Consider the following 14,337-nt stretch of genomic DNA (forward strand, 5'->3'; position numbering starts at 1 on the left):
CATCGTCAGTTCAATGGACATGAACTTGGGCAAACTGCGGGAGATGGTGAGGGACAGGGAAGCCTGGCTTGCTGTAGTCCACAGGGTCACGGAGAGTCGGACATGACTTAGCGACTGAACAACAACAGCAAAATAGTCTTAATAGTCCATCAATTAATAAACTGCTTCCTCTTAAAAGATATGGAAAGTTCATTCTTCCACTTCTTTACAGTTACAAGGTGATTTTCTTGACATTGATCTGCATCTTCTTTTGTGAGAGATTTATTCACTGACAGAATATGACCTGAGATTGTCTTATGACATCCTAAAGACACTAACAGTATTGCTCTGCACATGCTAATTTGTACATGTTGTTTTCTCCAAAGGGTTCCTGGAGCTTTATCCATATTTGTTTCATGGTGGAATGGACTTTGAAATTTCTTTTAAGTTCAGAACTGACCAACTGAATGGATTGCTGCTTTTCATTTACAACAAAGATGGACCTGATTTTCTTGCTGTATGTTAATTGATTTATTTAAATTTATTTTAAAATGATAGATCCAGTTTTAAAATCAACAAACCATGTGTTAACATTATATGTGACTTCAATTTATTTTCAAATTCATTTTTGTTTTTATTTTTTTTCCCCCGCATCATTTTCACTTTTGACGTCCTATGAAACATTTGTATTTTAGGGACATGATGATTTTTTAAATGATTCTATATTTTTAAAATTATAATTTTAACAAAGCATCCTAAATATAAGGAATTAAGAAAGTCTAATTTAGTTCCCTTATATATGAAAAATGTTTCTTTATTACCTTTTTATAATGTCAAATATATGTATATTTGTTTAATATTATGCACACATATACATAAAATAAAATACAATAGTACAAGGAACACTCATGAACTTACCACTAAAGAACTAAAATATTATCAAATTTTTGCACCCATCTCTAGGGTTTCTCCTGGCCCATTTCCCTCGCTCCCTCTAGAGGTAATATGTAATCATAATTTTGTGTTTGTTATCCCTTTGCATTTGTATAGTTTGGACACTGTGAGTGAATGCATAAAAATCCTTGTTTTTGAAATTTTTGTAAAAGTGGTATTATACTCTATCCTTAGGCAATTGTTTTAGCCCTTGACTTTGCTTCTGAGTTATTCAAGTTATCATTTTTCATGGCTGAGTAATATATCTCTTCTACTTTCAGTGAGGTAGTGGTTATTCCATGTTTTTGCTATCATGAATAAGGCTACTATGAACATTTTTATAGGATGCAGTTCATACACCAGAAGGGTGAACTTTTAGTTGAAGATATTAGGAGAAAGAATATGGACTTTTGGTGTCAGACAAGCGAGAGAAAGATAGTTATTTTTCTCTATTACACAAAATCCTCCAAAATTTTGCTTCTACATACCTGGCAGAACTAAAACTTTCTCTTTTCCCCATATGAATTATTTTACCTCATTTAATACCTTTTTCTAAGTCTAATCTGCTCATACTTGCTCCTGTGCCATTGAATGTGTTAATTTTCCTGCTGAAGATTCTCCATGACTCTTACTTCCAAAAACCTTACTTCAAACTTTTCCTAGTTCTTAGGGAACAAAAGGTATATCTTGTCTCTGATGTCATTGAACCCCATTCCAATCTTATTTATAACATTACCACATGTTTGCCTAAGGGCTTCCCAGGTGGCATAGTGGTAAAGAATCTGCCTGCCAATGCAGGGGACAAAAGAGATGCAGGTTCGGTCTCTGGTTGGGAATATCCTCTGGAGTAGGAAATGGTAACCTGCTCCAGTATTCTTGCCTGGAAGAGTCCATGAACAGAGGATCGTGGCAGGCTACAGTTTATAGAGTCGCAAAGAGTTGGACACAACTGAATGACTGAGTACACACACAGCACGTTTGCCTCTGCTATTAAGACAGTGTCATTCTTGGGGACACTTTCTTGTATAATAGCAGAACATATTACCTTATATAACCACAGAACACAATAGGGAAAATCAATATTTATTAATGGTGGGATAAAAAAAATGAATGACTACCTAATGTACTTCACAAAGATGATTTTTACTTAGGAAAGAAATAAGTTTTTAAAATGCATTACTTAGTGGATATCCCTGGTGGCTCAGATGGTAAAGAATCTTCCTACAGTGCAGGAGATGTGGGTTCAATCCCTGGTTGAGAATATCCTCTGAGTAGGAAATGGCAACCTGCTCCAGTATTCTTTCCTGGAAGATTCCATGGATAGAGCAGCCTGGTGGGCTACAGTCCATGGAATCTCAAAGAGTCAGACATGACTGAGCAACTAACAGATTTCACATTAATTTGTTTCATTATTATGTTCTCAAATGTTCAAGTATCCTCTGGCCACCAGTTTGACTTCTAACAAAATAAGAACATAGTAGGTAAGATAATTATCGAGTAACATTTTGAAGAAAAACATACGGAGGCATTTCCTTTACCATGAAATGTGGGTGAAATACATTCATATTAGAAAATGGAACCTTAATCTAAAGGTACAGACATAGAAGCAATTATGTTAGTCAGAGATTTAGAATAGAAACACTGAAACATCAAATCAAAATACATCTTACAAATTTGAAATTGAGTTCACTAACCAGTTAAAATAAGCTTAATCAGGCTTGACATTTCATTTTCTTATTGTCTTGTCATATTTTCCCCCTAAATTAAATTGATATATGAAGTAGTATTTTCTCATTTTCTAAAGATTCAAATAAAAATAGTCAGAGTTTAAACCATTCTGTTTGCTTCAGTCATTCAGTCACTTATGCTAGGGTTTAATCTTTTACCTGTGTTGCCTCAAAAAGAAAAAAAGGTTTTGCCTATATAATATTGCATTACATCATATCATCATTACTGGGTATAAATGTGTCTGACTCATTACAACATCCTTCATGTCAATTATAAGCTTGCAAAGTGCTTCATTATATGTTACTCCAGTTCTGCTTAGAATAAAGTGGGACATTTTTATAGAGTACTTTCAGGGAAATTTCTTGCTTTTCTTCAAGAAGTTGACCTTCTGTTCTCTCCCAAACTGCTATTCTGCAGTCTTTTTATATACCTATTTTCTTTTTAATATGAAATACAGATGGAACTGAAGAGTGGAATATTGAGCTTCCGGTTAAATACTAGTCTTACTTTTACACAAGTGGATCTTTGGCCGGGGCTGTCCTACTGTGATGGAAAGTGGAATAAAGTGATCATTAAAAAAAATGATTCCGTCATATCAGCAAGCATGAATGAACTGATGGAGCACGTGTCAGAGTCCAGAGCCCAGGCACTGATGGTGAATTCCGCCGTCTATGTGGGAGGAGTCCCACAGGAGCTGAGTGACTCCTATAAACACCTAAAGCTGGAACAAGGTAAACTTCATCTGGAAGTACAGCCCTGGTACTCCCAGGTCTTGGTGGTTCTGTGTTTCAAGACAGAGCAGTAGAACTGATCTGAAAGCAACATCTGTTCATCTATTTTCTGGAAGAATTGTAGGCTCTAAAAAAAAAAAATCACAAAATACTTCTTCAAATAGTTTTGTATGTTGCCCTTAAGAGTATGTTGTTATATCTATTTATATGTTAAATCATACCTATTTATACAGTAAATAATAAATCAGTATATTTAGTCAACCATCTTTATCAGATGTAATTTATAGACATGTATATTTGTGTGCACATGTATATGTGTATGTATGTATACACACACACAGATATATATAGTATGTTTCCTTGTATGTTTTTCTGGGATACGCATGTGGTTCTGGTTCTTCTAAATGCTGACCATTATCTGTATTTACAGATTAAAAAATAGGTTAGTGTGCACAGCCAGGAAAAATGGCCTTAAATACCCTGGGATTTTTTTCTGACATCAATGCTGTTTGTTTCCATGCATTTCCATGGAGCTCTCATGCAGCAAAGCACATGAAAATGTGAGCTTGCTTTAATTTTTGACATACTTGTGAAAAATATGTATGTCATTTAATATTCATAACCATCAATGAAAGGAAAAAGTACAAGTGTATGATGTAAGCTAAAGGAAACCTTTAACTCATATAAGGAGTTTGGACATAATTGGGGAACTTATTGATTAAAAAAGACTAATTGTATGTGAGTTCATATTGTGTGACAGGTGTGGTTCTGAGAGCCTCGTGTGAGAATAGTTGGGTCAGTCTTCAGAGCAAGCCCATGAGACAGGCATTATTACTCGTATCCCCATTTTAAAGATTGAGAAACTAGATAGCAGGGAGGAAAGTAATTTGCTCAAGGTCAGTGGCTACTAGCAGATGGCAAGCCGACCCATCTTGGGCTGCCTCTTATTAAAGCCCACTTTCCTTATTATAGTCAAGTGTTCTCTTTCATGGACACTGGTCAAAGTTCCTTTCTCTATGAAGTGGGAAAAGCACAGAAACTTTCAGCTTGTATGCTTCTGTGTAGAAAATGTTCTCAACGTATTTCAAAACCTGTGCACCCTGAATGGTTAAAATTTCCATGAAGCAGTCTTTGCCTATTTGGTAAGTACATAAAGATTTAAATGTCTTTGAATAGAAAATATATGGCAAGCTCTAAGGAGACTTTTAGAAGGGTACTAGTAGGGAGTTAATGAATATCTGGGGTGTAAGACAGTAATGACATTTTCAAGGCACTTAAGATGTAACAGCAGCTAAAAATATTACATTCATATAAGGGCTTCTTTGGGTTTTCAGGTTTCTGAGGTTAGAAAGAGCTTGAAAACTCTTTATAAGAACAAAATTACTTGATTCTATTTACATCTAGGAAAAATCCTCTGTATACTGAGCATTTTACTGTCAAAGTACACCAAAACCCATTATTATGAATGTCCTAGAAAGCTGGCTAAAATTGGAATTATAAGATGATAATGATGAAACTTTAAAGCATCAACATAGACCCAAGGGGACTAACTCTATGACTAAGACTGTGATACTAGAAGATATTTTATTTATGGATAATACTAAATTTTTATCATTGCAGTATCATCCATATCAGTGGTTCTCAAACCACTGATAAAATATTGAAGTATAGTAGCTAAAACTTTGTAAGAACTCAATAAAATTAGCTATTATTATTATTCAAGATCCACTGAAATTGCCCAGAAAAGGTTTTTTAAAATGCAGGTTTTAAATGGTATTTAAATGGCTTTGTCGCTTAAGATTCTGACTCAGATGTTTTGAATAGTACTGATTTATATAAGTAGCAGCATGTTTTACACAGTGATCAGGAGAACATTCACAATATAAAGGTGCTGCATGCATGTAGTAAATTGCAACTAAAACTAATCATGTTTACTTACTGTATTTTTTTCAGTCCGCTATCATAAAAATTGTTCTATGCTTCTTCACTGGGCTTTCCTGCTGGTTCGGTGGTAAAGAATACACCTGCAATGTGGGAGACCCAAGTTTGATCCCTGGATCAGGAAGATCCCCTGGAGAAGGGAATGGCAACCCACTCCAATATTCTTGCCTGGTAAAATGCCATGGACAGAAGAGCCTGGTGGGCTACAGACATGGGGTCGCAAAGAGTCAGACACGACTTCGCGACTAAACAACAACAGTGACGTGCTTCTCCATTACCACCTTTTCCAAAGACTCTATTATTGTGGTCCTACTAGAGCTATCTTTTTAATATCCATTATTGTTACAATCTTCCTTTAAAAAGGCAGATTAATTTTCCTCTGTGTTCTGGAGACACTGGGCAACATAATGTGCTGAAGATATTCCACCTTAGACCACGGGCTCTTGGGTTGGGAGTGAGCGGGCCATGGCATGTGGTCTCCCAGGTTGTGGTCTGTCCATAGCTCTGAGCAGAGAGGTTAAGAGTGGGGCTGACAGCCGACCATCCTGCAGGCCCAAGCACCCCAGGGTTGAACTCCTCCCCCAGGGGGCTACTGTGTCTCTCAGATTTGTCAACCCAGGGTTCTAGACCACCTTCCTGTATTCAGATACCCGGGAGGAGGATAGGTGTGGGGAGTCACTTCCAGTTTTCACAAAGGCAGGGAAAAAAGATGAGGAGGCATCACTAGTCTTCCCACAGACAGCCCCTCTCCCCTCTTTTTACCCTCGCATCCCAGTCATATTTCAGAGATCACTAGGGAGCGTTTTCAGTGGAGGGTTTCTGATGGTGCAGAGTTGGAAGAATGGTACAAACTTTGACAAAACCCTCTGCTACCCTGAGGATAGCACAACAAGGACCCTGCACTATAGCCTAGGTAGCTATACCCCCAAGGCCTGAGGGCAGAGTCCCACTTCCTAAGCAGAATTACTGCATAGAAGCATCACTCTGTAACTCTGCACCTTTTTATCTCCAGAGTGAAGGAAGCCTATGACTGTGGCCTTTTCAAAATTTAAAATTGTGTCCGGTGTATTAATGTTTAAGATACTTCTTTAAATTTTTTTAACCTTTTTAATTGTAGTTAAATATACCTAACAATACTTTGCTGACAAAGGTCTGTATAGTTAAAGCTATGGGTTTTCCAGTAGTCATGTATGGATGTGAGAGTTTGACCATAAAGAAGGCTGAATGCAGAAGAATTGATGCTTTTGAACTGTGGTGTTGGAGAAGACTCTTGAGAGTCTCTTGCACAGCAAGGAGATCAAACCAGTCAATCCTAAAGGAAATCAATCCTGAATATTATTGAAGGGACTGATGCTAAAGCTGAAATTCCAATACTTTGGCCACCTGATATGAAGAACTGACTCATTAGAGAAGACCCTGATGCTGGGAAAGATTGAAGGCAGGAGGAGAAGGGGACGACAGAGGATGAGATGGTTGGACGGCACTACCGACTCAGTGGACATGAGTCTGAGCAAACTCCAGGGGATGGTGATGGACAGGGAGGCCTGGCGTGCTGCAGTCCATGGGGTCTCAAAGAGTTGGACACAACTGAGCGACTAAACAACAGCAGATACCTAACTTACAATTGGGGCTTGCCAGGTGACTCAAAGAATCTACCTACTAATATAGGAGATGTGGGTTTGATCCCTGGGTCAGGAAGATCTCCTGCAGAAGGAAATGGCAACCCAGTATTCTTCCCTGGAAAATTCCATGGGTAGAGGAGGCTGGTGGGCTACAGTCCATGGGGTCATAGAGAATCGGACGCAACTTAGCAACTGAACAGTAACACCTAAGATACCATTTACCATCTTAATCACTTTTAAGTGTCCAGTTCAGGCATTGAGTACATTCATGTTTTTGAGCAACCATCAACACCATCTATCTCTAGCAGTCTTTTCATACTGTGAAACTGAAATTCTGTACCCCTTGAACAGTAAAGGGGCATTCCTTATAAGGGTGCATTAATGTTTGCCAAAGCTGTCTTTGAATTGTTCATCCTTTTATTGGCAGAGAAACTGGAGGACCAGAGAAGTTAGGTGACCCAGCTCTGTGCCATCAGAAAATTACTACTTGTAAAGACATTAGAATTCTTAGCTTCTGAATTTTCAAGAAGATGCTTTTATATTGAGCTTCATTGCTTTCAACTCAATTTACCCAACTTACTGAGTATATACTGTGAGTTGAAGATAGACTAGCAGTATTGATCAGTCAGGCCTAAAGGAATGTGAATAATAGCAAAGGCATTTAAAAGGAAATAGGCTGCAACTTAATGTGTTAGAAGACAGAATAACGCACCATATAAATGCTGAAGAGAACAATATGGTCATTGTTAGAATTAACTTACTTTACTGTCCAGCATTGCATTGTGTTTTATTTCCGTTTCTTGCTGGTGGGCTTTAATCCTGAAAAGAACTAATTATCTGTTTGGGGCCGTTCAGACTTGGCAGTATTTTGTTCACGAGAGAAACTATGTGTTCCAGCAATCTCAGACTCAGTCTGTTTGTCCCTTCTTTGACAATTGTGTGCAGTTTTGTGAGCAGAGTGCTGTCAAACCTCACAGAATTGATCTCTGTTTATACAAAATAGTGAGTCATTCAAAGCTCCTGCTGCTCCCTGGGTGACGTGATGCCCCATGGTTCTGTAAGAAAAGGGCAGTCAGCGCACACTTCAAACCCGTCTCCTCCACCTTCTCTATTAAACCTCCCAGAACTGGGTGCAGCGTGGCTATTCTAAAGTCAATTGAGTAGAGTACACTTTGCAGGATGCTTCTTGTGTCGCTATTGCCAAAGTTGAATTTGGTTCCTGTCCTGAGACCATGAACCTGAAACTGCTAATCATTTTGCACAGTTGATATTATGGAACTCAGTGAAAATGGTGGAGCACAGTGACAGCTCCCAAGTGTCCTGATTTAACTGGGGCTTCGTTCTATGACTATGCAATGGTTGGTATGGAATTCATTGCAAAAACTCATGATTTTAGTGTATTTTGAAACTATATTCTTTCTCCTTGTTGTTGTTCAGTTGGTAAGTCATGTCTAACTCTTTGCAACCCCATGGATTGCAGACCATCAGGCTTCCTTGTCCTTCCCTATCTTCAGGAGTTGGGTCAGACTCATGTCCATTGAGTTGGTGATCTTATCCAACCATCTCCTACTGTTCTGCATTAGAACCTCATGCTTGCATGCTGTCATGTCCAACTCTTTGTGAGGCTATGGACTGTAGCCCGCCAGGCTCCTCTGTCCATGTGATTTCCCAGGCAACAGTTCTGGAGTGGGTTGCCATTTTCTCCTCCAGGGGATCTTTCCAACCCTGGGACCAAACCTACATCTACCCATGTTTCCTGCATTGCAGGCAGATTCTTTACCTCTGAACCGCTGGGGACCCGAGAGTGTATTTTTTTCCTCAGTGAGCTTCTTGAATAATCACGCTCATTCACATATTAGTTTTTGGCACTTAGACATGGACTTATACATACATGTCACTTCATTTTCCAGGATTGAGAAACATGTGAAAATGCTCTCACCATAATGTGTAATTGCCTATATATTATGTAGCACCACTGGACTACATATTATTTCATAAGAATAAACAGAATGCAAAAAAAAACTGCTCCTAAAAAGATATAATACATACTTTTCAGTTGAATCTAATTCAGTTGAATTACAATGATCAGCTTGTATATATATTTCAAAATAACGTAAATATAAATACTTCCGGCAAAAGCTTAGCCTGGTAAAAAGCAGGCAGGGGGAGCATACAGGACCTCCCAAAGAAGATTTTAAAGTTTGCAAATTGTGTCTAAACCACCTCCCCAATGTCATCAAAATGTAGTGCTACAGGGGAGAAAAATGATGGCTAATTGAGGACTCAAGCCCTTCATGTGATCCTCATCCCTTACTGTTTGCTAGGTTTCGGTGGTTGCATGAAGGATGTGAAGTTTGCACAGGGTGCCGTCATTAACTTGGCATCCGTGTCCAGTGGTGCTGTCAGAGTCAATCTGGATGGATGCTTGTCAACTGACAGTGCTGCTAAGTGCAGGGGAAATGACTCCATCCTGGTGTACCGGGGAGAAGAGCGGACTGCTTATGAGAGCCGTCTCCAGCCGTTCACAGGTAACGCAGAGATGCTCTAAATTCAGTGTTCCACGGCTCTTCCTCATCGCCTCTTCCCTCCCTGCCAGCCCACTACTAGTCTCCATGAGTCCTGTCTTAACTTTCCTCCTTCTTATTTCCATTAAAGAATACCTGTATCGAGTAACAGCCTCACATGAAGGAGGTTCGGTACATAGCGACTGGAGCCGGGGACGCACAACAGGAGCAGGTAAAGAGTGTTTATCTTAAGAAGTGTATCGCACACGAATGCACACATGTGTGCATGTAAAGAAAAACAAAACCTCTCACCCATGCAGCAAGTAGCATGTTTGTAATCTTGTGACAGAGCACACCTTGGTTTGCAGAGGCATCTGTTGTTGGTGAAAATGCTTAGTGGACCAGGACTTTTGATTCTTCAAATATTTCATAAAGATTTGTTCAGGCGGAGTCTTTCCTCTTCAGATGCAGCAGAAAGTAAGTTCAGGTTGTCTTGATAAAGGCCCATATCGACTGTAATTCATCAAAGAACTGGAAATCTTTACAAGTTGCTTAGTCCCCGAAAAGCTAAAGTCAGGGTTACCTTTCGGTGAGGATAGGCAGCTTCTGGCCTCTTTGGTGGAGAGCTTGTTTGAAAGCCACACTGTGGTTGGAAGCAAATGTGTCTTTTATTGGGCTTCCACAATGGCTCAGTTGGAAAAGAATCTGCCTGCGATACAGGAGACACAGGAGGGGCAGGTTCGATCCCTGTATCAGGAAGATCCACTGGAGGAGGAAAATGGCAACTCATTTCAGTATTCTTGCCTGGAAAATTCCATGGATGGAGGGGCCTGGTGGGCTACAGTCCATGGGGTCTCCAAAACAGTTGGATACAACTAAACTTGCACACGTGTGTCTTTTATCACATAATGGCAGATGTTTGCCATGGTGCTTACTGTTAGGGTCTCAGAATGCCTCTCCCAGGATAGAAATCACTGAGTGGTCTAATTTCTTTGAGTTGAATGGAGAAGCAACTAGGAGACAGACTATTAGATCTAATTTCAGATAACTGATTTATTAGTGCTTTGTACTTCTGACAGTGACCGCAACATCTTTTCACATAATACCATCACAAAGAGGCATTCATTACGAGAAGTTTTGTGAGTCAGCAGCCTTCTATCATTTTAGAGAAAATATTTGTCAGAAAGACAAATACATTTCCATGTGATTGACACTCTTGAAGAGTTGTTAGCAAGTCATGATTTGTCTAAAGACGTGTTTGTTTGTCTTACCAAGTACCCGCTCATATTTATCATCAATAACAGGTTTCTAGTGCAGACGTCCTTTGAGGAATCTTTTTAATCTAAAAGATAATTAAATCCTGAGATGGGATACTAATAAGAATTTTCGAAGTTTGCTGCCTATAGAGTTTCCAGAAGAGGACAACTTGACACTTTTCCAGGATGAGTTAAATCATCATCTATTTATAGGCAAGACAATGAACTGAATGATCCCTTAAATCCTTTTCAATTTTAGATCTTAGAAAAAGCTCTAATGTAAAATGTTCATTTGTGACTGGCATGTTCTCTGCCCCTGTTTCGCATTTCTCTACTTTATTAATAAATATAAAGCCTGCTTTCAGTCTAATTCAGCAACCTAAGTAGGTGTCCAGAAAGTGCATGCCTTACATAGCTTAATAACCCCCATTTTGAGTACCACCAAGAAAGTATGCAAATAGAGCTCTGAATTTATAGCAGTGATCTGACCACAAAGTCTTATGCCATAAATTCATATTTACAATCTGACCACAGCACCGAGCAGCTACATGCTCCCAAGGGTTGGAGAATAATTGCGCTATTTAATTATTTTTGAGTCAGTTTTGCTCTGTCCCTTATGAGAACACCATCTGTTAGACAGGACTGTACTTTGCCCTGTACCACATTTCAGAACGAATAAAATCAGCATCACTCCCATTGTCCCATCACTTGGAACGTGACTGCATGGCCTGTGTGTTTCCTAAAGTTGCTTGTAATGTTTCACCTGCACAGTGGTTCTCCACCTCTGTGCTTCCTCTCATTCCTTACGTTCATGATGCTTCCCTTGTGGCAGTCCTGTTTTATTGGCCTGAAGAGTAACGTCAGAGGAGGAGGCTATTTGATGGGGAGACACCAGGGTGATCCTCCATCGAGAGTGCTCAGGAGTCCAGCAGCAGTCCGAGCCCTTCTGTCATCCATCATCCTGCCATGGAGTTCCTGGGGCTTTTTCTCGGTATCCTCCGTGCAGTCAGCTGTGATAAAGTTGTTACTGATCAGAACCATAGAAATATCTAATAAATAGTTAAAGATTATGGATTTTTAACAGTAGGGGATTCAGCTTATAAGTGAGGTTTTGTAGTTTCTTTAAACTTTTCATTTTGTGTTACTTTGTGATACTCCGAAGAAAATGGCTCTGAAAATGGTTTTGTAGAATCTCAAGGGCATTGACTTCTCTACCTGCCCCTTCCCCTAAGTGCAGTTAGGAATGTATCCTGTATATCCCACCTGGTATATTGCTTCTTTAAAAATTAATTGGAAAAACAATTGAATTTGGCAAATGGGATCAGACCTTCAAGTACAATATGATCACATTTGTGATATTTTTTGGCTAATACATTGACGATATAAAAGTGTCAAACCACTATGTATAATAACAGTCTAATTATCTTGCTTCAAAGGGGTACATCATTATATTGTTTGAACTTGTTATCGGCCTACCATCCACCTCCTTCTTTATGAGTGATGGTTAAAACATGTTGGATACATTAAATGTTTTTGGAAAACCTGGTCTAGGCTTGAAAGAACGTGATGTCGATGGAGTTTTGATGGTTTTGAAATATCGCTTAAACTGAATGGCTCAAGATGTGCAGTCATATTAAATCAATGCTGAAAAGTTACAACTCTAATAAATTGTATTTATGCTAATGGTTGAGTCTGATTTACTGCAGCCATTAAAAGTGAAGAATAGGAGCAATAGTCTTCTCAGAACTGCCATTCTGCCTATTTTCTCTTTTATCCTTTCACAGCTCCACAAAGTGTGCCGACTCCCTCAGGAGTCCGCAGCATAAATGGCTATAGCATCGAGGTGACCTGGGATGAACCTGTTGTGGCTAGAGGTGTAATTGAGAAGTATATCCTAAGAGCCTACAGTGAGGACGCCCCTGGTCCACCCCGCATGCCCTCTGCCAGCTCTGAGCTTGTCGATACCAACACCTTCACAGGTAAAGTGGGTTCCTCGAGGGAGTAGATCTCATTAATTTTCTTTTTGTTTTGACTTTGAATACAAACATCCTTCAAGCCTTTTCCCCTAGTATATGAAAAAGTCTCAGATTTTTGCCTGGTTACAAGCAACAAGAATCATCTAATTATATGGACACCTCTATCCATGAAGGATGAAAAATAATTCTATAAATGTTTATGGGCTTTCATGGACAGTTTCATTATGAGGCTGGTACTTTCTCCATCCCCCAAAGGTTAGGTCACAAGTGGCTCTCACCCTTAATGAGGTTCTTATTACCTAGGATGCTTATATACCCTTCAAATGTGAAACTTTTCAAGATCTTATATATACATAGGGTGCCAGTGACCTATTTTACCATGCAAAAGTTTACTCGTTGGGACTAGCCCAAGTTCACAGTACCGTTATTTATTGTAAAATTGTTTATTAAACCTAATTATGTCAAGGTAGAGGAGATTAGAGCACCAGCAGTTTGACTGGCAAATCAGTGAATCAATTTCTCACGGTGCGGCATGGATGGTGTGCAGACCGGCAGGAGTGAAATACACTCACAAGCATCACACAAGGTCCCATGCTCAAATTTCTGCTTGTGTCATAAAATAGCAGTTTTCAGCCTCATGAAATGTTAAGGCCCATTTAAATGGAAAGCCAGATTTAAGCCTTTGACCAAAAAAAAATAAAATAAAATAAAATGCATCAAAGAAATTTAATAGAAAAAACAATTTTCCTCTGTCAGAGATACTTTCAGAACTTGACATATTAGATGGATTTTCAAAGTGGCCTTAATTGTTTTTCAACTCTATCAGTCAACTCTATCAATCTTTACTTCCTTGTTTTAGATTCCTTAGAATCTACAGCCCAAATATACAACCAATTAAAAAAAAATTGTTTATCTTTCACATCCTTTGTCTTCTATTTTACCCATCTGATAAAAACCCAATCAGATTAGGCCTTTGCCCAGGCTGCACATTGCAGCTAAGTGGGCTGGAAAAAATCTCAGTTCCCATTTTCTGTTGGACACTCAGTGATGACACCAATCCTACTGTGTTTCTATAATAAGCTCCTTCTCCTATTCTCGTTAAATATTTTATATTTTCCCAAACTATCTAGATGTTAACCTGCCTTCTTTATCCCACTCAGCTGATAGCCTTATATATGAGATTTTCTTAGACACCAAAAAAAAACCAAAAAGCTATCATAAAAAATTTCTGTCACTCTCTTCCTATGAAATATATACATTAATTGCATTTTTCTGACCAATAACACTGTTATTATGGGTTTAGTGAATTAATGGATGTTAAAACATTTAAAAACTCTTTGGCACATAATATTATTTTCATTTTTTTCACATTTCTCTCCAATTCCCTTCCTGTTTTTATAGAGCTTCCCTTATGCTATTAAAAATAAAATCTTCAAAAGTCCTATGGACCCCAACTTTCCCTACTTTTTCAGAGCGATTACTGGTGCTCTCTTCCTATTATATTTTAGCGTCTGTCTCCTGCAGTCTTTTACCAAGTGTGGTCCTAGGACTTGGATCAACAGCCTCCCCTGAGACCTTCTTATTCATGCACATTGTCCAGCCCACCCCCACGTGCGGAAGCAGAAGCTGTGAAGCGGGGCTCAGCAGTCCCGTTTTACCAAGCCCTC

The 14,337-nt window shown here is 39.0% G+C and overlaps 1 protein-coding gene across 1 annotated transcript in view; it reads left to right on the forward strand.

Moving 5' to 3' along the window:
* USH2A (usherin) overlaps nucleotides 1–14,337 on the forward strand; it is an 893,901-nt gene that overhangs the window by 367,651 nt on the left and 511,913 nt on the right. Inside the window, exons 26-30 of the mRNA XM_043484771.1 lie at nucleotides 366–496; nucleotides 3,098–3,371; nucleotides 9,259–9,462; nucleotides 9,590–9,670; nucleotides 12,479–12,673. Of these exons, the coding sequence (XP_043340706.1) occupies nucleotides 366–496; nucleotides 3,098–3,371; nucleotides 9,259–9,462; nucleotides 9,590–9,670; nucleotides 12,479–12,673 (885 nt within the window). The remainder of the gene's footprint in view (nucleotides 1–365; nucleotides 497–3,097; nucleotides 3,372–9,258; nucleotides 9,463–9,589; nucleotides 9,671–12,478; nucleotides 12,674–14,337) is intronic.

Source organism: Cervus canadensis, chromosome 13 (assembly GCF_019320065.1).
Source record: "Cervus canadensis isolate Bull #8, Minnesota chromosome 13, ASM1932006v1, whole genome shotgun sequence".
Taxonomy (NCBI): Eukaryota; Metazoa; Chordata; class Mammalia; order Artiodactyla; family Cervidae; genus Cervus; species Cervus canadensis.